The sequence below is a fragment of the Anomaloglossus baeobatrachus genome, chromosome 2 (genome assembly GCF_048569485.1).
Source record: "Anomaloglossus baeobatrachus isolate aAnoBae1 chromosome 2, aAnoBae1.hap1, whole genome shotgun sequence".
Lineage (NCBI taxonomy): Eukaryota > Metazoa > Chordata > Amphibia > Anura > Aromobatidae > Anomaloglossus > Anomaloglossus baeobatrachus.
Genome location: NC_134354.1, coordinates 121,552,220 through 121,576,406, shown reverse-complemented (window position 1 = coordinate 121,576,406; position 24,187 = coordinate 121,552,220). Strand labels below are relative to the sequence as shown.

Genomic DNA, 24,187 nt, shown 5'->3' with positions numbered 1-24,187 from the left:
TTATCATGTGGTGTTATAATCATCTCATACCAATAGCATGGGATATGGGCAGCTACAGTGCCTACAAGTAGTATTCAACCCCCTGCAGATTTAGCAGGTTTACACATTCGGAATTAACTTGGCATTGTGACATTTGGACTGTAGATCAGCCTGGAAGTGTGAAATGCACTGCAGCAAAAAAGAATGTTATTTCTTTTTTTATTTTTTTTTTAAATTGTGAAAAGTTTATTCAGAGGGTCATTTATTATTCAACCCCTCAAACCACCAGAATTCTGTTTGGTTCCCCTAAAGTATTAAGAAGTATTTCAGGCACAAAGAACAATGAGCTTCACATGTTTGGATTAATTATCTCTTTTTCCAGCCTTTTCTGACTAATTAAGACCCTCCCCAAACTTGTGAACAGCACTCATACTTGGTCAACATGGGAAAGACAAAGGAGCATTCCAAGGCCATCAGAGACAAGATCGTGGAGGGTCACAAGGCTGGCAAGGGGTACAAAACCCTTTCCAAGGAGTTGGGCCTACCTGTCTCCACTGTTGGGAGCATCATCCGGAAGTGGAAGGCTTATGGAACTACTGTTAGCCTTCCACGGCCTGGACAGCCTTTGAAAGTTTCCACCCGTGCCGAGGCCAGGCTTGTCCGAAGAGTCAAGGCTAACCCAAGGACAACAAGGAAGGAGCTCCGGGAAGATCTCATGGCAGTGGGGACATTGGTTTCAGTCAATACCATAAGTAACGTACTCCACCGCAATGGTCTCCGTTCCAGACGACCCCGTAAGGTACCTTTACTTTCAATGCGTCATGTCAAGGCTCGTCTACAGTTTGCTCATGATCACTTGGAGGACTCTGAGACAGACTGGTTCAAGGTTCTCTGGTCTGATGAGACCAAGATCGAGATCTTTGGTGCCAACCACACACGTGACGTTTGGAGACTGGATGGCACTGCATACGACCCCAAGAATACCATCCCTACAGTCAAGCATGGTGGTGGCAGCATCATGCTGTGGGGCTGTTTCTCAGCCAAGGGGCCTGGCCATCTGGTCCGCATCCATGGGAAGATGGATAGCACGGCCTACCTGGAAATTTTGGCCAAGAACCTCCGCTCCTCCATCAAGGATCTTAAGATGGGTCGTCATTTCATCTTCCAACAAGACAACGACCCAAAGCACACAGCCAAGAAAACCAAGGCCTGGTTCAAGAGGGAAAAAATCAAGGTGTTGCAGTGGCCTAGTCAGTCTCCTGACCTTAACCCAATTGAAAACTTGTGGAAGGAGCTCAAGATTAAAGTCCACATGAGACACCCAAAGAACCTAGATAACTTGGAGAAGATCTGCATGGAGGAGTGGGCCAAGATAACTTCAGAGACCTGTGCCGGCCTGATCAGGTCTTATAAAAGACGATTATTAGCTGTAATTGCAAACAAGGGTTATTCCACAAAATATTAAACCTAGGGGTTGAATAATAATTGACCCACACTTTTATGTTGAAAATTTATTAAAATTTAACTGAGCAACATAACTTGTTGGTTTGTAAGATTTATGCATCTGTTAATAAATCCTGCTCTTGTTTGAAGTTTGCAGGCTCTAACTTATTTGCATCTTATCAAACCTGCTAAATCTGCAGGGGGTTGAATACTACTTGTAGGCACTGTATATAAAAAATTTAAAAAAATTGCCAAAATATAAAATTCCACTATCAACAGAGCAAAATGCCATGACACATTACAGCAGTCCTCCGATATATAATGACAGATGGTACAGATAATCAGTTAGGAGTGCAGATAAATAAAACATCAGACACTTGCATGAGCAACGGTCCATAACAGTCAAACCTCCGTAGAATAATACATATATTGCAGCATTGTGGTATTATGTTATGCCTAATAGGTTGGGATTAGTATAGTCATTTTTTATTCTGGAATGTATTTCATGTTCTTGGGTAATATGTAAATTGAAGATTGATTTGTGGTGAATAGAATCGTCTGCCCCCAACCTTTCAATTCATTATAGACTTCCATTTACCGCTATCCGTCACTTGTGGTCAATATGCTGTCCATCTTTCATGTAACGGATGGATGCTGCATGTCAATCTTTGCGTTCTCTCCATTGGAAACGGTAATGCGGATGACAGTGAAGACGATATATAAAACATGCTTTGGTCATTAACAAAATGACACTGATTACATGGAGCTCTCCATGGTTCTGAAAGAGCCCAGCAAATCCAATCACTCACATGAGGCTGAAGATGAGTGTGACGGCCTCTAATATATGGATTTCTTCTGTGCTAGATAATAAGATTCTTAGTAATCATTGAACTCGGAGACAATAAAATGTTCACATGTGCAGATATCTCTGGAATATATTTGTATTTGTTTACGAGCCATTTCGGTTATTTTACCAACATGGTTTGATCGGTAAAATAGTCAATTAAAGGGGTTGACATATATTGTTGTAGCATTAATCTATAGGTTGGCCATTGCGCTTTTTCGCTTTTTTACCTGCACAGGGACACTTCGAACCCAGCACTATGTAGAATCTGTAACATGGATCAGACCTTCGTGACAATGCAGTGCACAGCGTCTGCTTAAAGCCAAAAAGGCTCCTTCTACTAGTAGATATTTACAACACATCTGATTATTAGATCAAGAATATTTGTTGGAATAAGTAAAGAAAAAATTAAATATTTATACACACTTCTCAAAAGTGATATTGAAACACCAAGATGGAAAAAATGTGGAGTTATGGAAATCACGGGATGGATAAGTATGTTAATCACGTGTAATTGATGAAAAAATGGAAACAAACTTTTTAAAACATCTCAATCTATTTAGTATTGACTATAAACATAATGTGCAGAAATACAAGCATTTACATGCCGTTATGCTCGCTGGGTGAGCACTGTATTAGTGGGTCTACTGAACTGAAGGTACAGTTCATTTGCCTGGAGGAGCGAACTGGACCGGACGCCGAGTCTTCTCAGGTACACACAGTGGTAAGCAGCCAGCAAAGGGCAGCCCCAAGGGATCTGTGATACCCGGCAGCTGGTGCCACGTACACAGTACACAGTCTAGTAGTGACAGCAGCAGCATGCAGAGTAGTGGATCCGTCCAGGATGGATGGGTAGATACGGCAGCAGCAACCTGTGTGGATACTTGCAGTGGCGGGTATCGTGGTAGCCGGCCGACAGCAGATCAGCAAACTGGCACAGCACTGAAATATGTATGTCAGCAGCAGCACTCAGCAAAATGACAGCAGCAATACTAAGGGACCTGAGAACTAGCAACGTAACTAAATAGTTGCCCAGACACTAAAAGGGAAGGTACCTTAAATACCTGCAAACCTCACAGCTGACCTGAGAGGCACTTTGGGTTCAGGGTACGCTGGCCCTTTAAGAAAAGGGGCGCGGCCACACGCACTTTTCGGGCATTACCAGGAAGCCTGTGAGGTGTACACAGGTTCTGGGAGACAGTAGCATAAACTGGGGACAAGGCAGCAACCGCAGGACATCCAGGCAGGTGAGAGAACTGACGTCCCTGCCAGGGCAGAGGGGCAGGACAGCACGGGGACACCGGTATTGGCGTTACACATGTCTTGGCTGCTATCAGTGAGGTTAGTAACATTTGTCTGAGGAATGTTGAGCCATGCTTGAGCTTGGAAATCATCAAGATCCGCTGCTGGCAGTTCTCTTTCCAAATGCTAACTAGGACGAATTAGATGGGCTGGATGGTAGACAATTCCAGAGACGTTTCAGGCAAAGGTAAGAATTTTAAGCCACACAGGCTGCTCGCAGTAACAAAATGAACAGCTTGTCATTGTCATGTTGAAATACTGCTCTATGGACACTTTGGGAAAAATGGCCATAACACTGGTTCCACAACCAAATCAATATAACGTCGAGCTGTTTAGAGTTCCTAGATTGAAAACTAGAGGGGTTCGGCTACTGTATATTATGCCACCCATACCTCAATGGTGTAGGACCAGTGTGACATTATCCCATAAAGGCCTTTTCTTGGCATTGCCCCCATTGTCTCCATACCCAGACTGATGTGGAGCAATGGAGGATAGACTGTTCATTCAGCAGCTATCATAGTGAAAATTGAGGACCAACCAAGGGTTGGAGGACACATTCCAAAACCCTTTCCTTGGCACCAGGAAAGCTTGCCTGTGTCTGGAAGGAAATGCTTTTCCTCTATACACAACTCATGCCCTGGTATGAGGGTAAATAATAATACAATCACCTCCAGTGCACTTTTTTCACACTGATCAAATTGACTCTCCTGGCTTTTCTTGTAGCTATTTTCATGCAGTCTAAATTCCTTTGAAATAATTGAAGTGACTGAAAATCTTTGTTTAGATCTATAAATAAGGTAATCCAAAGCTAAAAAATATGATTTGACACAGATCAAAAACAAATAGTACCATCTTCAAAGATCCAGGAGCTTCTGGGACACTCTGACATCACAAGCCGTATGTTCTGACCTACAAAGACAAATATGCTGAAATTTGCCTTTGATTTGTAAAAGCAAATGACATTAAGAATACATTCTTAGCAACACAAATGAGGCGAGATTATGAATCACAAGTATGTATTTATGTAGCATCGAAGGCCAAGCTCTGATATCAGCAAGGAATCAGATGTAGCAGAGAAACAAATGTTCCTTTTGTTTGAGGAATTTCTGAAAGATTCTGACAACTGTGGCTATTATCTTCTACTTTATTATTCCTTAATTCGTTAGAATAAATGAGTAGTGATGGGCAAACCCGAACTGTAAAGTTCGGGGTCCATACCGAACACATAGTGTTTGTGCACACGATCCCAAACACGAGTTTTCCTGGGAAACCTGGGTTACAGTTCGGGTCCAGGGGCTGTAAAACAAGCACATTATTAAAAAACATTATGATTACACTTACCGGTCCCGTGACGCATCCTGCAGACCTGCTCAGCCACTGTCTCCCGGCCGCTTCTGCTTCTGGGTCCGTCAATCACTTTCGACGGAATTCACTGCACTGCTCATCACTCAGCAGTCTTTGGCCTTTGGCCGTGTTCGCGGTGACATCAGGGTTCACCCGAGTACTTGGTTTAGCCATGGACTCGATTGAACTCTGACTGTCAGTGTCAGCCTGCTTCTCGCTTGTCTGTACAGAGCGATGAAGCAGAGCTGACATTGCTCTCCCTGATGGCGGTGGCACGCTGTGTAATAAAGGGGTTACTGCCAGCTTTGTATTCTCAGCTGGCATTAAGCCCGAAATTCATTGTTTCACGCCAAATTAGACATGGTCACCATGAATTTTTAGTAAACAGTAAAAAAAACCACACAACACGTGTCTGATTACCTGGACCCTGACGACCGGGGTTCTGTGCCTGATGACCTGGACCCTGATGACTAGAGTTCCTCCAGATGTCCTGTCCCGGCTGCACCTGTGTCCGATCTCTTGGGCTTGATCTCCCTTGCCTGGTGACCTGAGCCTGATGTCCCATGCCGGATGTTCTGCACCTGACTGTATCTGTTCTGCCTGTACCCCATTCAGACTGTGTTCCTATTCTGCCCTGTTTGTTCTCCCAGCCCTGTTTGTCCTGCCAGTGCCCGTCCAGCTTGTCCTGTCTATTACCTGTTACCTGTCCCCTGGTTCAGCTGCTACAGTCCCACTTATTGCCCTAGGAGTGCTGCCTGGCGTACTGCTTCGCGGCAGGTGCTTGGTCAAGCCCCTCCCACTAAACGGTAAACCTGGGTTCTTTTCTATGCTCCAGTAGGTAAACCCCGGCTCGCCACCTTACAGAGCGCTGAGTGTTACACCAACAAATCATATATCATCTTTTAATTTCTTAATTTACTCTAGAAACATGGGAACTGCATTGTGATTGGTTTCAATGGTCAACCAGATCCTGTCAGTCAGTTCCAATAAATAAGGCCCAGATTATATTGCTATGTCATAAGATTTATTTATTTAAAATCATAAAATAGTTTGATTGGTGTTTTTTTTACTACGTTTTCCTATGTAGCCAAGGGGAAGAGATCATTGCGCATAAAAAAAGGAGTGTTATTTAGTGGTACCTCTGCTGCTTTGGTGGCAGTAACTGTAAAAGATGAGATTCAATTCAGTCACCAAATATTGAGACCACTGATTGGCTGCAGGGACTGCACCTAATGAAAAATAATGACGAAGACCGAGTGATTCAGTCGAAACGCGTCGCAAGACGTATTTTTCCCCGTTTAGGGGCTGTCTGTTATCCACTTTGTATATACTAAGTACACATGGAATGCAATCACATGGAAATCTTACCCGGAGAATGCCTTTCTTCCTGTGCTGGACACCATTCTATGATTAATGAAAAATAATGACATCCCAACCATCAGTCACACCAATCAGAGGTCTCACTAGTCAAGTAGCTGTATGCGCGGGATATCATCATTACCTCCGGAGGGATGGCGCTGGATTGGCAGGAGGTGGGCTGATAAGTAACACTTCTAATATTATGAATTATACTGTACATATGTAAAAACCTTCTTTTTTTTTACCTTACTTGTTAATTTACGTATTTATTGTATGTGTGTGCATTGACTGTATATCTTAATCTGTGTCTCAAGCTCTGGCAGACTCAAGCAGGCTTTGGCCATTTATCTAACAGCCGCTATCTAATTTTACATGGCCCTTACAATGGACGCTGCGGAAACTGATTATTGAGATATATGTATGTATATATATATATATATATATATATATATACTGTATATAGTGTGTATATATATATATATATATATATATATATACATATATATATACTATATATATATATATACAGTTAGGTCCAGAAATATTTGGACAGTGACACAATTTTCGCGAGTTGGGCTCTGCATGCCACCACATTGGATTTGAAATGAAACCTCTACAACAGAATTCAAGTGCAGATTGTAACGTTTAATTTGAAGGTTTGAACAAAAATATCTGATAGAAATTGTAGGAATTGTACACATTTCTTTACAAACACTCCACATTTTAAGAGGTCAAAAGTAATTGGACAAATAAACCAAACCCAAACAAAATATTTTTATTTTCAATATTTTGTTGCGAATCCTTTGGAGGCAATCACTGCCTTAAGTCTGGAACCCATGGACATCACCAAACGCTGGGTTTCCTCCTTCTTAATGCTTTGCCAGGCCTTTACAGCCGCAGCCTTCAGGTCTTGCTTGTTTGTGGGTCTTTCCGTCTTAAGTCTGGATTTGAGCAAGTGAAATGCATGCTCAATTGGGTTAAGATCTGGTGATTGACTTGGCCATTGCAGAATGTTCCACTTTTTTGCACTCATGAACTCCTGGGTAGCTTTGGCTGTATGCTTGGGGTCATTGTCCATCTGTACTATGAAGCGCCGTCCGATCAACTTTGCGGCATTTGGCTGAATCTGGGCTGAAAGTATATCCTGGTACACTTCAGAATTCATCCGGCTACTCTTGTCTGCTGTTATGTCATCAATAAACACAAGTGACCCAGTGCCATTGAAAGCCATGCATGCCCATGCCATCACGTTGCCTCCACCATGTTTTACAGAGGATGTGGTGTGCCTTGGATCATGTGCCTTTCCCTTTCTTCTCCAAACTTTTTTCTTCCCATCATTCTGGTACAGGTTGATCTTTGTCTCATCTGTCCATAGAATACTTTTCCAGAACTGAGCTGGCTTCATGAGGTGTTTTTCAGCAAATTTAACTCTGGCCTGTCTATTTTTGGAATTGATGAATGGTTTGCATCTAGATGTGAACCCTTTGTATTTACTTTCATGGAGTCTTCTCTTTACTGTTGACTTAGAGACAGATACACCTACTTCACTGAGAGTGTTCTGGACTTCAGTTGATGTTGTGAACGGGTTCTTCTTCACCAAAGAAAGTATGCGGCGATCATCCACCACTGTTGTCATCCGTGGACGCCCAGGCCTTTTTGAGTTCCCAAGCTCACCAGTCAATTCCTTTTTTCTCAGAATGTACCCGACTGTTGATTTTGCTACTCCAAGCATGTCTGCTATCTCTCTGATGGATTTTTTCTTTTTTTTCAGCCTCAAGATGTTCTGCTTCACCTCAATTGAGAGTTCCTTAGACCGCATGTTGTCTGGTCACAGCAACAGCTTCCAAATGCAAAACCACACACCTGTAATCAACCCCAGACCTTTTAACTACTTCATTGATTACAGGTTAACGAGGGAGACGCCTTCAGAGTTAATTGCAGCCCTTAGAGTCCCTTGTCCAATTACCTTTGGCCCCTTGAAAAAGAGGAGGCTATGTATTACAGAGCTATGATTCCTAAACCCTTTCTCCGATTTGGATGTGAAAACTCTCATATTGCAGCTGGGAGTGTGCACTTTCAGCCCATATTATATATATAATTGTATTTCTGAACATGTTTTTGTAAACAGCTAAAATAACAAAACTTGTGTCACTGTCCAAATATTTCTGGACCTAACTGTATGTTTATGTATATAAACACACACACACACTATATACAGTATATATATATTGTTTATTTTATTTGTTTTCTTGCCAACAGATCAAAAAGCGCCATTCCAGTGGTAGCATGTCAGAAGATAAATTTGCAGCATCTGCTAGAGAATATGTCGAGTCACTTCACCAAAACTCCCGAATACATCTTCTCTATGGGAAAAATAATGTCCTGGTCCAACCAGTAAGTGATTTCATATTTGTATTCCCAATGTCATTGTCAGGAGTGGACTCCCAAAAACAGATGACCTCGTGCATGAACATTATAGAGGCTCCTTCACTTCCAACTGCTAAATTAGAAAACCTCATTCATGGATATCACACAAAAATATCCTTCCCTGAGATACCACTCCACCAGTAATTGGGAGCTATCAGTCTTATTGGTTGTGATAGAAATCTAGTTTAACTGACAGAAAGAAGCTCACCATTGTGATGGCAGCAATTTACATTCAGTCAGGTGTAATGTGATAAAAAGTGACATTACACTTTGCACACTTTTTTTATCCATTGACATTTAATAATGAATCAGTGAACAACAGATGAAACTCAGATGGAAAACTGAAGTACATAGTCTTTCCTCACTTCTTCATCTGTTGTTTAATGGATCCCCATAGACATTAATAACTGAAGCTATATGCAAACTGGATAAGGATAGGACATGCCCTGAGACTCCAGGACCAGAAACTTAGATCTGTTTTTTAAATAGAGGTATTGATCAATGAGAACAAAAATTGGACAGCACTAGGATGTGTCACATGGATGTTAGAATGTAACCTTACCTGACAAACTGATGATATCGCAGTAGCATACCTAACTGAACTCCATTTGTGAGGTCTCAGAAGCTTTCTTGACTTAAAGGGGTTTTCACATATTAGAATATTGATTTCTCATCAATACGATAGGCCATTAGTATCAGATTGGGATGGTCCATCTCTTGGCGCTCAGCCCTTTCAAACTCCCTTGTGATGTCTTTGTAGCTTACCTAACTTTTGTAAAATCTCAGCTGCCTGCTGTGCTGACCCTTCTTATGAGCGCTCAGTAGATCTCATATATCGCGATCATTTCACACATGCATGCACCTGCAATTATTATTATTTATTATTAGAGTACCATTGATTCCATGGTGCTGTACATAGGGGGTTAAATACAAAATACATGTACTAGTTATAATAGACAGACTAGTACAGAGGGAAGAGGACCCCGCCCTTGCGGGCTTACATTCTATAGGATATTGGGGAGGAGACAGTAGGTGGGGCAATGGTGAGGCGGCAGCTCCGGTGGGGGTAAGGCGGCAGCTCCAGCGGTGGTAAGGCAGTGGGGTCATGGGATATTATAGGCATTTCTGAACAGATATGTTTTCAAGTTCCGTTTGATGCTTGCAAGTGTAGCAGATAATCTGATGTGTTGAGGCAGGGAATTCCAGAAAACGGGATGCTCGGGAGAAGTCTTGGAGGCAGTTGGATGATATGCAATAGGCCTTCAATTCGATGACAGCGGTGTACTAACTATATATTAACCCATCTATTGGCTCTCCAGAAAATCGTTTTTGATACATTTAGTTATTGTGACATGGATGGAAATGTCCCTTACATGTGGTCTAGTAGTAGTGGGTACTATTATTTCTTTAAAGAGAATTTTTCACCAGTATTATGAAATAGTGGCGGCAGATCTGCATAAAATGTAGTTTTTTATTATTTTTTAACTTCTCCACTCTATTGCCGAGATAGTAATTTGTAAAGTTTTGGTTATGATTTATGTTTTAGTTTAACTGTGAGTTATCATAGCTTTGTCCCTGGGGGCATGTATTTCTTTACCTGCATAAGGTTGATCAATCATAAGCACGCAGCATCATTCAGGGGAGAAAACAGCAAGCCCTCCTCTCCTGATTTCTGCAGTTACTGTGTAGAAATACAGCAGAGCTTAGTTATGTATCATTACAAACACTTCCACACAGCAGTCAGTGTGAAGGAGGATGAGAACTGACAGTATTGTGAGATGTGATCAGGAAGTGATTGCAATGATACAGAACTCTGCTCTGCTTAATCTGTACATCTTAGCTGCAGAGATCATTGAGGAGAAAAAAGTATGTTCTTTTCTCCCCTGTGTATTGCTTCCTACGTATGATTGGTTAACTTCATGCAGTGGAAGGAGTACATGCCCCAATAGAGAAATCTCTGGTTATGCATAGCATTAATTACAATCTAAACTTCACATGCTAATATGCCTGCAATGGAGAAAAAAAATAAAAACTACATTTTACTCAGCTCTGCAGCCACTATTCCTTGAAGTGGCAAGTTTAAAATGCTCAAACTGGTGAAAGGTCCTCGCAGGGGGGCACCTTGTCTCAGGGCCTTTTGTGCAACTGCACGGGTTGCACATGTGATATGTCTAGTCATTGTCTAATGTGGTCATACGGTATCTAATGTGGTCATATTGCACTTTCATGCTGTATATTACATTGCATTCAGTTGTGGGGGTTTTTTGTATTGAACTAACATTGGACTTCCCTTATAAGAAAGAAGATATGGAAGCTATTCCTGGTTACCTGTCTCTGCACCAGAGTGGCGAAAATTTAACATTAAAGTGGACACCAAACCAGTTGTTAAATGGAACATTAGGAGACTCAGAACTTGAAAAGAGGTATTTTTTTCATTGGAGGTGATCACAAAGATTAGTAGCACACTGGTCTAGTTGCCACGTTGGTTGTCTATTGCCACTGAGCCAGATCCCTGTAAACATTCTCCTTACCGTACAGATTCCTGGCGCCTCTTGTAATTAGTATGCCAGGTATATTGTTATCATTGTGGCATGACACACTCATGATGTCGCACAGGGTCCTTCTAACAGTAAAATGTGCCGAGGATGCTGGCAGATAGGAGGAGGTTCTGGTCTTGAATTATGGTCTACCAAAGTGGCAGCTGGACTCGGGTCCTTAAAATCTTTTGTTCATCTCTAGTTCTCCACTATTCTTTATAGTACTTATCTCTGTTACACTGAAATAACACATCATATTGATTTTCTGAGCCCAAGCCACAGTTAAATATCTCCCACACTCTCCTCCTATTTCTGATAAAAGCAAAATTACAATAGGTTTTATATATCTTATTTTTACAAAGTTCTCCATTTAGAATTTTCTCAAAATCCTATGGAGTAACCTTCATCTAGAGGTTAAATTAGAACTTATGTGAATGGAGGTAAATAATCACCACTTAAAGTCAATAGTCAATATGTCAGCAGGTTTTTGCTATGTAATTTGAGGATAGTATTAGGTAGGGGAAAGACACTCCTTTATAGGATGCGTCACATATTAGGCTGTGTGCTATTTCAATAGAATGAGTATTTTATCACCAGGAGATTATCACTGCCCGAACTAGGTCATGCATGAGACTTGGTTCAACCACAGCCACAGCACTGATTAGCAGCTTACTTCCAATATACAATGTACTCTACACAGAAAGCTATAGCGTGGGCGGGGTTAGCTTTCTGAGCTTTGCTAGATCTAAAAAACTGTGATTGTATCACACCTGATGCACCTAGTAAGTAAATTAAGTGATACATTGTTGGAATCAGGGTCTCTTTTCCCCCATTATGCTGCTCTTGGATGAAAACAAAAACCTGCTGACATATTCCCTTTTAATCTTAATTTCCTGACAAAATACAGGCATTATAGAGAAAAAAAATTGAATTAGTTGTGTAGAGATTTTATTTTATAAATGGTGGCAGCAGATATTAACAGAATGTTAGATCTCTGGTTCTTAAACCTCTGTGAGTAGGTCTTGCAAGAGTGACATATTGGGATTTGCTCCATCCAAACCTTAATTGTCATGTTTAAAGTGCATTCAGATGAGCATATAAATGGGACTAATGTCGGACCGCAATGCTCGGACTGGCCGCACGCCTCATATTACTGCTGCATAGAAATATATGACGTGGGTCAGGGGAGCCGCGGCCTGTCCGAACACTACACAGACCGATTTATACGGTCATCTGAATGCACCCTTCATATATGTGGAGGTTTTTTTACATCAGTTTCACAAGATATTTTTCCCCTTTTTCAGCATATAAAAAAATGATTTCAAATGCTTTTTGTTACATTTGCATGGAGGTACGCATTTTTTTCAAGACCCATACAATAGCCTAATGAAATATGTAAAAAAAAAACACCATACCCAGAGCATGCCCAAATGCTGAAAAGCATTGCTAAATAGACACCTCCTCCCCGCAAATAAAACAAACAACAAAAAGCTTTGTGTGTAGCGCATTTCATAAGACAGATTTTAAGATAACATCTAACTGCATAAAAAAACATGCTTAAAGAAAGCTGTAAAAAGGGCCACAATTGCTATGTGTTAAAGGGGTTTTTCAGTTGGAAGCACGTTTTACCTAGCCTATCCTATTTAGTGACCACCACCAATCTCCAGAGTGGGGTACTTTTATTCCATTGGAATGGAGCAGGAAAACCGTCACTCCATCCATGCTCTACTTACTCAGCCCCAAAGGGAGTGAGTGGAGCAACAGTCAAGTAAGCACACTACCTCTCCATTCTAATGGTGCCCCATTCTGGCAATCAATAGGGATCCCAATGTTTGGACTATCTTCTCTTAGAATACCGTTATGCAAAATACATATTACACAGACATGTTTCCCAATGCCGTCCGTTCTCTCTGAGCCATCCAGCAGCCTCTGGTTGATTATATTCTGTAGCACTGACCTGAATGTTTTTTTGGTCAAATATTACAAGGGAAAGAAACATATTCTCAAAGATTTGGAGGGGATTTCCCCTCTGTGATGGTGGAATATGAGGGGGTTGTGTATAATTTTGTGTAGGTTCGTATTTGAGGCGTGGTGCTCTGTCCATTCTGTGTATTCCTTGTGTGTACATTTTCCTGTTTGCAGATTAATCACCCCCTGCTGGATTTTTGTTACTGGGGTAGGGGGGCCTGGGATCCACCTAAACTCTCTGCTTACTTGGGGGATTATTCATTCTGGCTGAGAAAGACAAGAGATAAGGTGTAAGATTGATCCTCTGAGGTAGAAGCTGAGGCTCCCTGAGAGTCCGTGAGAAACCCCGATTTCCCTGGAAAAGGACTGCAGGAGGATTGTGACTAACCTCCTAGGACATCTATGTCATTACTGGACTACTTTACCCTCTGAGTGGTGGATTATTTGATAGACCTTCTGACTTGCTTGGAATAAATGTTCTTTGGATTGTTCAATCATATCTCGCTCTGTTGATTGTGTGATATGGGAGAAGGACCACGTGACACCATTTCATAAAATGATGGCATATTTGCAGGTTCTACGGTAGTTGTTGCACATTGAGAGTGCTGCTGTTTACTAATCCTACACTGTAGCCCCTTTGTTTTTAGGATCGCAGGTCATAGAAGTTGGATCCCCATCAATCTGTCATGCGATGTTCGGCTTTGCACACACCTACTGGCATGGCGGCGTCAGACTGTGTTCACACCACAGTCTGACAAGCAACCTGAGGCTTCTGGATTGTTCAGCCAGAGCCGGGCGTTAGCTGGTTCAAGTTCACTGGTCTTCAGCTCTGCAGGAGTTAATTCCTGCAGACTGGTGAGCAGGACCTAAGAGCTCAGGTTGTTACTTGCCTCATACAGCTGTCTTCTCCCTATTTAAGGATGGCTTCCTTCCTGTATGTGCCGATGATAGCTTCAGCTTTAGCTCCAGCGATCCCAGTCATGGGGAGTTCCCTATTTATCGTGATCCGTGCTGCACTTCTGAGTGGTGTGAACGTTCCCCTGTTGTGCGTTACTTCCCCCCCGTTTTTTGTTGTTGTCCAATACACATGTTGTCTCTCCTGTGTGTTTTGAGTGCTGTGTGTACAAGTTTCTGTTCTCCCTTGTCCATGTCGTTCTGTGGGGTTTTGTCTTTGTGTTTTCCGGCCCGCCCCAAGGGTGTGGGAGAGGGGCAGTAACATCAGGGCGCAGACAGGAGTTGGGTCACTCTGGGGGCTCGGACCTGGCTACCATCAAGCATGCCTCTGAGATAAGGGACAGCATAGGGACTCAAGTCTGAGGGCCAGCCTAGGAGCCCCTGTCCCATCATTATATACCTCGTGACATCCCATGACACAATCACAAATTAATGACATATCTAAGACCTAATATACAAATTATCATCATTTTAGAGTAGAATTTAATTTCCTAATTCTTATGTAAAGCGTATCAGTAGGATCAGGGATACTAGTGGATTTGGTGGTTATAATGTTTTGTGTAGTGGCTTCATAAAATGAAATCCCAGTACTTTTGCAGATTTGTGTTTGTCACCTCTGTATCTAGGAACACATTTGTTTTTGTTTTTTAGGGCACAAAATGCCATACAGTGATACTAGGCACCATTAAACTATAATTCTCACTGTTCAGGAAAAGCATAGGAGTCCAGTGTTATTCAGAGGGACGTACATTTCCAGGTGACCCTTGGCCACTGAGCCCAGTCTCCTAGAGACAAGCAGGGACATGCACTCAATCAATAAAACAGAAGGAAAATATTAACGTGACATTTTACTTTTGTAAATTGGGTTAAGAAACCCTTATAGCTGAAAGCTCAGAGGACAAAACACTGCTTAATTTAATGACTTTGTCCTTTTACCATCCTGATTAATAGCCACCCTAATATCATTTATACACATTTACTTTGGGCGATTTTTCATATCTGAACAACGTGTAGATTCAGAGTAGACTGGAACATAAATAATCAGACATAAGTATACAACAAAACTCCATATTTATTATGGCACCTTCCCATGGCACCTTTCTGCATTGCAAAATTCTCTGTAAAAGGATCTTGTTGCTAAAATGTACATGCTGTACCCTTAAAGGGAATCTGTCAGCAGGTTTTTGCAATCTCATCTGAGAGCAGCATGATGTAGCCAAAGAGACCCTGAGTTCAATGCTGTATCACCTGGATTAGTGGCTGCAGCCATTCTGACACAGTGAAAGATTTTAGATTTTGTATGTCGGATTTTCGATTTTGCATGTCTGAGACTGCCCCCACCCAAACCAGGCTTTCAATGTATATTTCCTAAGCCAGAAGCTCTAAAACACGAGGCGGCGGAATCGGACTACAACTCACTGAGTTGCTGAGACCCACTAATGATAAAGATAACAGGGTTAAGCTAAGGCGTACTTCTCACATAGCGAGATCGCTAGCGAGATCGCTGCAGAGTCACAGGTTTTGTGACGTACCAGTGACCTCATCAGCGATCTCGCTGTGTGTGACACTAAGCGGCGACCTGGCCACTGCTGTGAAATCGCTGATCGTTACACACTGTTCTGGTTCATTTTTTGCTCGTTGGTCTCCCGCTGTGCAGCACACATTGGTGTGTTTGACGGCGGGAGACCAACGAACACCGACTCTGTGTAAGCAGCGTACGCTGGTAACCAGGGTAAATATCGGGTAACTAAGCAAAGCGCTTTGCTCAGTAACCCAATGTGTACCCTAGCTACGTATACAGGGAGCCAGCGCTGGCAGCCTGTAAGCGGTGTACGCTGGTAACCAGGGTAAATATCGGGTAACCAAGGAACGCTCTTTGCTTAGTTACCCGATATTTAAACTGGTTACCAAGCACAGCATCATTACACGAGTCGCTAGTGGCTGATCGCTGGTGAGATCTGACTGTTTGACAGCTCACTAGCGACCCTGTAGCGACGTACCAGCGATCCTGACCAGGTCGTATCGTGGTCGGAATCGCTTGTACGTCGTTTAGTGAGACGGTACCCTAACACTTCAGGTAAACAAAAAAAGAATGTGAGATAACAGATGCAGGGGTGAAGTCTCTGAATTAATACTTGCAGCATGCAATCTACCTGGATTGAGATAGGTGATAGTTGGGACTCATAAAGTTCTATGGAGCACTGTAACGTTTAGGAGAGCTTTCAGCAGACTGTCTGCGTTGGGTTCTACCTCTTTCCTCTCCCATAGAATTTTCAATGCACCAACTGCCATCTCCGATCCATGAATTGAGGGTGGGTGATGAGTCCAGAAGGAGAAAGAAACAGCTTTCTCTGATAAGATATATTACAAAGCTGCTTATTTTCATCCATATTATTGATTAATGTAATCAAAACTAAAATGACAATTCCTTTTATAATGTTTTAAAAAAAAAAAAAATGTCTGTGCATTCTATTGTGTGTGGTCCAGACAGTTGAGAGTTGAGCTCAGCTCTGTAGACACAGGAGGAAATTGCTTTTTTTCCTAGATAATAACTTGATGAGCTGTCACCATTCAGACCAAATAAACAAGTGACAATAGTTTCATGAATATCTGGTAAATCATTGCTGAAATTGCTTCCAGTGCTGCAGTCACCATTTATAAACCCTGAGTGAACATTGTGCTGTTTTCTCTTTGCTCTACACACCCGGAAATCACCAGTGTAAATTACTAAGATTTCCAAAAAAGTAATTGACTATCAATTCACAAGGAGAAGGGAAAATCCTGGTGTTTTATTCTTTAAATACACATCACTACAACAAAATCACAGGGACATTCCAGCACCGATCCTCTCCCTTCCTAATTACAAAATCAAAGGGAGAAGTAGAGATTCATTAATATGCCCTTCTTCAGGAATTTAGGTTAGTAGTCATGGGCGAACTCGTGGATAACTGGGACCAGCGAACCTAACCGAATTAAAAAAAAAATCTGGTTCTGGCGTGGGATTGATCCCGGATATCTGGCTGGACTCCGGTCCCCATATACGTCTATAGGGACCAGGATCCAGCAATTAAAAATGGTGGTAGAAGGGATAGGGGACTAGGAGCAAGCGGGCTATACTTACCGAGGCTCTGATGCATCTGTAACTGCTCCTGCGGCTGCTCATTCACTTCGGGGGCCGCTCATTACCTTCATTGCATATGCACTGCTTTCCCCGCCCACTGGTGTCTGTGATTGGTTGAAGTCAGACACGCTTCCACCCTGAGTGTCAGCGTGTTACCTGACTGCGTACAATCACGGACACTATGCACGTCTATTGTGGTATACAAATAAATAAAAAAAATTGGCGTAGGGTATATATATTATGATTCCCGGAGAATTCCAGGTCCGGCACTCGGGTACCCTTGAACCCGCACAGGTCCGGACTTTAACAGTCCGGATCAACCCATCACTATTGGTTAGTTCTCCCCATGGATGCCTTGGGTGTGCCACCAACATGTGGTTTGCTCTACCCATGGCACCAAACTAGTTGTTACTCGCCTTGCAGTAGTTGTCATTCTCAAAATAATGTTGCTCTTGATAATAGAATTATTGATAACAGAAATATTGACCTTGAATTGGTGAGCGCATATTGTAGAAATTAGTTTGGTACCGGGAGTGATTTCCCGATAATGGTAGCATATGATTTTTACTATTTATTTACTAAATCTAACAACTTTTTATTATTTTCTTCTTGCAGTGTATTCTGGGACTATGCCCTGATTGTACCAATAAGTCAAATAGTCTGTATCCATTGTCACCAGCAGCGTAAGTAGAAGCATCACATTATGGTGTCACCTTACCTTAAAGGGTTAGTCCCATCTCAGAGATCCTATCTTAATGTAGTAGGAGTAATAATAATAATATTAGCAAATACCTCTAATTAGAAATGTAGTACAGTTCTCCTGATATACCTCATGTGCAGGGCCTTGTAGTTGCTTAGATATCCATGGTTACGACTATGAGCAACTCACTAACTGTTAGTGGTCATAACTATGGATACCTCAGCTACTGTAATGCCCTGCACATGAGGTAAGTAACATAGCTTATCAGGAAACCTATACTACATGTCTAATGGAAGATATTTGCTATTATTATTATTATTATTTTACCTTCTACATATTGGGATAGGATTTTACAGATGGGATTACCCCTTGAACCTCATCTATATCATTATAAGTCCCAACTGTTCATAACCAGCTATTATTTTAGCACAGAAATGTATTATTTGATCTGATGTTTAATATTAAAATGTAGCTTATACATTAAAGCAGTTGGCCACTTCAGATGGCCTTTCTTGAAGATGACTATCCGATCATGGGGGAGCGACACCCGGAACCGCCGTCAATCAGCTGTTACTGGCAGCGGTCATATCTATAGTGGCCACAGTCGGGTACTGCAGATCCACCCTGTATTCAAATGCATAGGGGGTGGATCTACACTCCCTGCCTGTGACCATTATAGTTTTTACAAAGTTGTGTTCCCGCAGTATTCGAGAACCCCCACTGATCAGGTATTGATGGCGTATCCTAAAGATAGGCCATCAGTTAAAAAGTAGTGGCCAAACCCTTTATGCTTTATACATACTTCATTCACTTTTCACAGTTGTTGGCTTACACTCTATACTTTTTGATTTGACATGCAGCAGAAAGTAGAGGTGTCCTTGTCCTTGTCAGCCAGGATGGTATTCAGAGACCTCCACTTCACTTTCCTCCTGGAGGCCATCTTCTTGCTTTCCTTTCCTGTCTCGAGAATGGTCTTCTACCGAGAGGACAGTTAGAACCTCCGCTCTGGTCCCAGAGGGGTAAGGTAGGTTTAAGGCATTTTCTTCTCCTTTTTTTGGAAACCATTGACCTGGTTGTTACATCAGCACCTTTAGGACTGTTCTCTGTAAATATTCATACACATTTGTTCAACCTGGTGCAGAACTGAGGGGCTTTAAATTTTATCCAACCTTCTTTTGGAGATTTGTTCTAAGCATCAGTGCCAAAATTAGATCATGGCTTCATCTAATAGCTCTTAGTCCTGGTGACAAAATTGGACCTGAGTGGCTCAATAAATTCGCTAATCCCCATTTATAAACTGGGTTAAGTCTTTACTGGTTTGTTATCGTAATAATTCCTATACAATGTTCTAAGCTGTATTGTCAAAAGCGATTAAACAGTGCCCTCGGCTGTATGAAGCCTGCTATAAAGGCAATAACATGAAAACCGTGATAGATCTATTTGAAATACATCCATATGAATAGTACTAAGGCTGCTTTCACACATCCGGTTTTAGCAGAGCCGGCCAATCCAGCTCTAAAACCTATGCAACGGATGCGGCGACAAAACTGCATCCTTTGCATAAGTTTTTGACATGTGGCTCGTCCGGTTTTTGCCGCTTGCGGCACGCTACTGAGCATGCGCAGTGGAAAAAACCACATGCGGCGGCCGGATGCGGTGTTTGCCGCAGGACGCCGCATGCGGCGTCCATAGGCATGCATTGCAAATTGCGCCGCATCGGCTGGATGTGGCGCGATGCGGTTTTTTTTGTCGGACAAAAAAACGTGCCAGGCAACGTTCCATCCGGCCACCGCATCGGCTAAATCTGCCGCATGCAGCAAAAACCGGACCGAACGCAAGCCCATGTGGCACAATCCAGCACTAATGAAAGTCTATGCAAAAAAAACGCAACTGGCGGCAAAAAAAACGGTTGCGGTTTTTCTGCAAAGCGCCGGATTGTGCCGCACAGGAAAAACCGGAGGTGTGAAAGCAGCCTTATTGGGTCATGTCAGAATTTACTACTCAATGGTACAAATCCATATTGAAGTGGGAAAATGGCCCAAATCTTTTGGTTACCGCTCCTTTCAGCTGAGGACTAAATGCTTTCTGAATTTTACAAGATGCCTCCAGTCATTTCAGGCTTGAACTGTAAACTACAGACTTCCCTGTAATTGTCTAATTCTGTTCTTGGAGAAGACGAGCTAATGTAGACGTTTTAACAGATCGCAGCTAAAACGCTGACACAAAGCACAAACTGTAAAGTGGAGGTTTAGCAGCAATACAACTTTATTAGGACTTTGAGCACATGATTTTTTAATATGTCTAAAAGAAAATTGCCTATTTGTGTTGTGATCTGCAAAAATTGTCTAAATCGCTAAATTAAAGGGGCGTTTTGTTTTTAAGTGCTGCGAGCTTGAATGTCTATCCAACTTCCTTAGTCTTTCTTCCCATAATGAGTATTTACTGAGATTTTTTCTGTTGTGGATTTTCTGCAGCATTTATACACCTATAAGATAAATTAAGTTACCGTATTTTTTGTATTACAAGATGTACTAGACTATAAGACGCCCCCAAAATATAGAGGAGGAAAAGAGGAAAACTGAAATGTTTAATGATAAAATGGGGGTCTGTCTTGTAGTCTTATGGTCTGTCTTATAGGCCGAATGTAGCTTACTGAGGGGACGAGGTCACAGGAAGCTGGCGGCGGCACGAGTGGGGCGATGCAGGGAGATGGGGGTGTCGCGGTGATGCAAGGCAGACGCCATTGATCTCCCAGAAATGAACGTGAGGTACCTCAGGAAAATAACGCCGGAGGTGGCGCATGCACATTTTGAAATCTCGGAGAACATAGATCTCAATCTGCGCATACGCCACCTCTGGTGCCATTTTCCTGAAGTCCATCGCCAGGAGATCAATGGCCTCTTCTTTGCTCTGCCAATGCACCCCTTTTCCCAGCCAGGGGACTGCAGCATCGCTCCACTCATGCTTCCTGTGACCCAGCTTCACCGCCTCCGCGTTCCCCCGGTAAGCTACATTCGGCTTATAAGGCATATCCCCATTTTCCTCCCAATTTTTGGGGAGGAAAGTGCATCTTATAATACTAAAAATACGGTGCTTACGTTTTTTTTATTGCAGTTTTTGTCTCTTCTTGATATGTCATGCTTTAAATAAAGCTGCTTTGTTTTTGATACTTCCCGGTATTTGACAAAACTTCATTGATACAGTCATGTGCATTTTTGGATTTTCAGTATTTAATGCAATTCTGTGGGGAAAATCTGTGACGGTCAGTTTATACAACGTGAAAAAAATCCATAGTGGGCATGAGATTTTTATAAATCCCATCCACTTTGCTGGAACTGTAACACGCTGGATTTTTTGCACAGCGAAGATGCACAGCATTAAAAACTCACCAAAAACTCATCATGAAACTTAACCGAACAGGCACCAGTTGTATACGGACCTTAGATATCAATAGAGACGACTGACACAGTCATCTGTAGGGTGATTGCAGGAGCCACACATTTTAAAATAAGTCACATGACCCCCTTATTCCAGATAATTCAGGGTCCTAGATGTTTGCCTCACCTACAAAATATTACTACACTGGAAGGTATTCCCTATTGAGATAGATGGATAGATGGATAGATTTTACGCCATCAAAGCACCACTCCAATGGGGGGGGGGGTTTCAGCACCGGAGTGGCGTCTTAAATGTAAGCCCCCAGTCGTATACTCACCTGCTGCTGTCTTCATCCTTTTTTTCACTGCCACGCCCGTCCCGCTGATCCACCTGGTGCCTGTAACTTCTAAATGGCCAGAAGTCAGACGTTACATCACAAGCGTTCAATATATCTCTAATAGCCAGAATAAAGATAGAACAAGACTCTCATAGACTTATATTGAATTCTGACCTCCAGCTGCTCCATGAAACACTAGAGCTGCCTGCAGGTCACAAATCACAGGAGACCGAGCGGAGCGCCGCTAGAAAAATATGAAGACGGCAGCAGCTGGGTATAAGACAGAGGGCTGGGACTTACAGTTAAAGCACCACTCCAACGGTGCATTAAAAAAAGCGCTGGAGTGGTGCTTTAACTTGCAGAGATGGGGTTAATCTGGAGGTTAATAGCATTTTGAGCCCCAATGCCGAGAGGAAATTTACTTTATTCTTCCTGCTAGGTCTCGGTTTCCAGTCATTGGGGTGGCCAGCCAGTTTTAGTCACCGATCAGTATACACTGAGCGGCAGCTGTAACTGCTCCATGCACACTAACTGACAGGAGGCTCTGCATTAGATCCAGCTGTCAGTCAGTGTCGGGGTCACATTTACAGCCGCAGCTCACTGTACACTGAACAGTGATTGAAACCGGCCGGCCCTCCCCCATGACTGGAATCCAAACACTGCCAGGAGGTATAAAGTTAATTTCCTCCCAGCAGCAGGGCTTCAAGTACCAGCGCAGGGCATGTTCAAAACGCTATTAAAGGGGTTGCCCCATGAACAAAGTTCATTTTAATCAATAGATCTTAGAATAATAATTTCCACAATTGGATGTGTTTAAAAACAAAATGTTCCTGTGCTGAGATAATCTTATATACTGTATGTGTCCCTGCTATATACTGTGTAATGGCCATGTGTGACCGTACAGGGACATGGTCTGATCATACCACAGCTCAAGGGCTGGGGAGGATGCAAAACTATATGGACATTACAGCACATGGTCACAAATAATTCTTTCTTTGAGATAAACATTTATTAAAAACAGACAGGGAAATGTTTTACCTCACAAAAACAAACAGCTGTGATTTCATGCTGTGCTATTGTAGCGCCCCACGGGGCAGGTGTTTTAACCTACTCGTTACCGGGCCAGGGGTGCAGATCCTCTGCATCGTCACTGGGTGGCTTGGCCCGGTTCCGTTCCCCCGAGGCATACAAGAAGGAAGATTGGAGGGTGGTAGGGAGGATGGAGGTAGTAGTCAGGGAGCTAGGAAAGTCTTTTAAGGTGATCGTGACACCACTTGTGGTACGCAGCCAGGGATGATGGCCGCCGCTGCAGGGTCTCTCACTGGGGCAGATGTTAAATGCAGCCGGGATGGTGTCGCTCCACACAGGCGGAGCGGGATTACCCCGAGAGGATGGCAGGGGTTTGGTGGTAGGCCCCGTTGGCGCCACAGCGCTGGGTGTCAGCGCCGGTTAAAGGAGAGGCAGAGACAGGGGCTGCGGTTCCAAGTGTTTTTACTCACAAGTCCTTTTAAGCGCTGCCCGAGGTGCCGTTCTCTGCCACAATAGGTTCCAGCCGATCCCGGATCTGTCAGCGGTCACCGCCGGTGACCATGAAGGTTTAGTGAAGTATCCCTCTGTAGCTATTCGGAACCCGGGCCGAGCCTCCTGCTCCAAGCCATGGGTCCACCAGGAAAGAGGAAACACTAACATCTGTGTCAGTGCTAGATACAGTCAGGGCCAGAAATATTTGGACAGTGACACAAGTTTTGTTATTTTAGCTGTTTACAAAAACATGTTCAGAAATACAATTATATATATAATATGGACTGAAAGTGCACACTCCCAGCTGCAATATGAGAGTTTTCACATCCAAATCGGAGAAAGGGTTTAGGAATCATAGCTCTGTAATGCATAGCCTCCTCTTTTTCAAGGGACCAAAAGTAATTGGACAAGGGACTCTAAGGGCTGCAATTAACTCTGAAGGCATCTCCCTCGTTAACCTGTAATCAATGAAGTAGTTAAAAGGTCTGGGGTTGATTACAGGTGTGTGGTTTTGCATTTGGAAGCTGTTGCTGTGACCAGACAACATGCGGTCTAAGGAACTCTCAATTGAGGTGAAGCAGAACATCCTGAGGCTGAAAAAAAGAAAAAATCCATCAGAGAGATAGCAGACATGCTTGGAGTAGCAAAATCAACAGTCGGGTACATTCTGAGAAAAAAGGAATTGACTGGTGAGCTTGGGAACTCAAAAAGGCCTGGGCGTCCACGGACGACAACAGTGGTGGATGATCGCCGCATACTTTCTTTGGTGAAGAAGAACCCATTCACAACATCAACTGAAGTCCAGAACACTCTCAGTGAAGTAGGTGTATCTGTCTCTAAGTCAACAGTAAAGAGAAGACTCCATGAAAGTAAATACAAAGGGTTCACATCTAGATGCAAACCATTCATCAATTCCAAAAATAGACAGGCCAGAGTTAAATTTGCTGAAAAACACCTCATGAAGCCAGCTCAG

At 42.7% G+C, this 24,187-nt stretch overlaps 1 protein-coding gene across 3 annotated transcripts in view; it reads left to right on the top strand.

Moving 5' to 3' along the window:
* SGSM2 (small G protein signaling modulator 2) overlaps positions 1 to 24,187 on the top strand; it is a 511,886-nt gene that overhangs the window by 386,460 nt on the left and 101,239 nt on the right. For all 3 annotated transcript variants that reach the window (XM_075335301.1, XM_075335300.1, XM_075335299.1), the window contains exons 7-10: positions 8,531 to 8,665; positions 10,997 to 11,121; positions 17,894 to 17,961; positions 18,839 to 19,002. In XM_075335301.1, the coding sequence (XP_075191416.1) occupies positions 8,531 to 8,665; positions 10,997 to 11,121; positions 17,894 to 17,961; positions 18,839 to 19,002 (492 nt within the window). The remainder of the gene's footprint in view (positions 1 to 8,530; positions 8,666 to 10,996; positions 11,122 to 17,893; positions 17,962 to 18,838; positions 19,003 to 24,187) is intronic.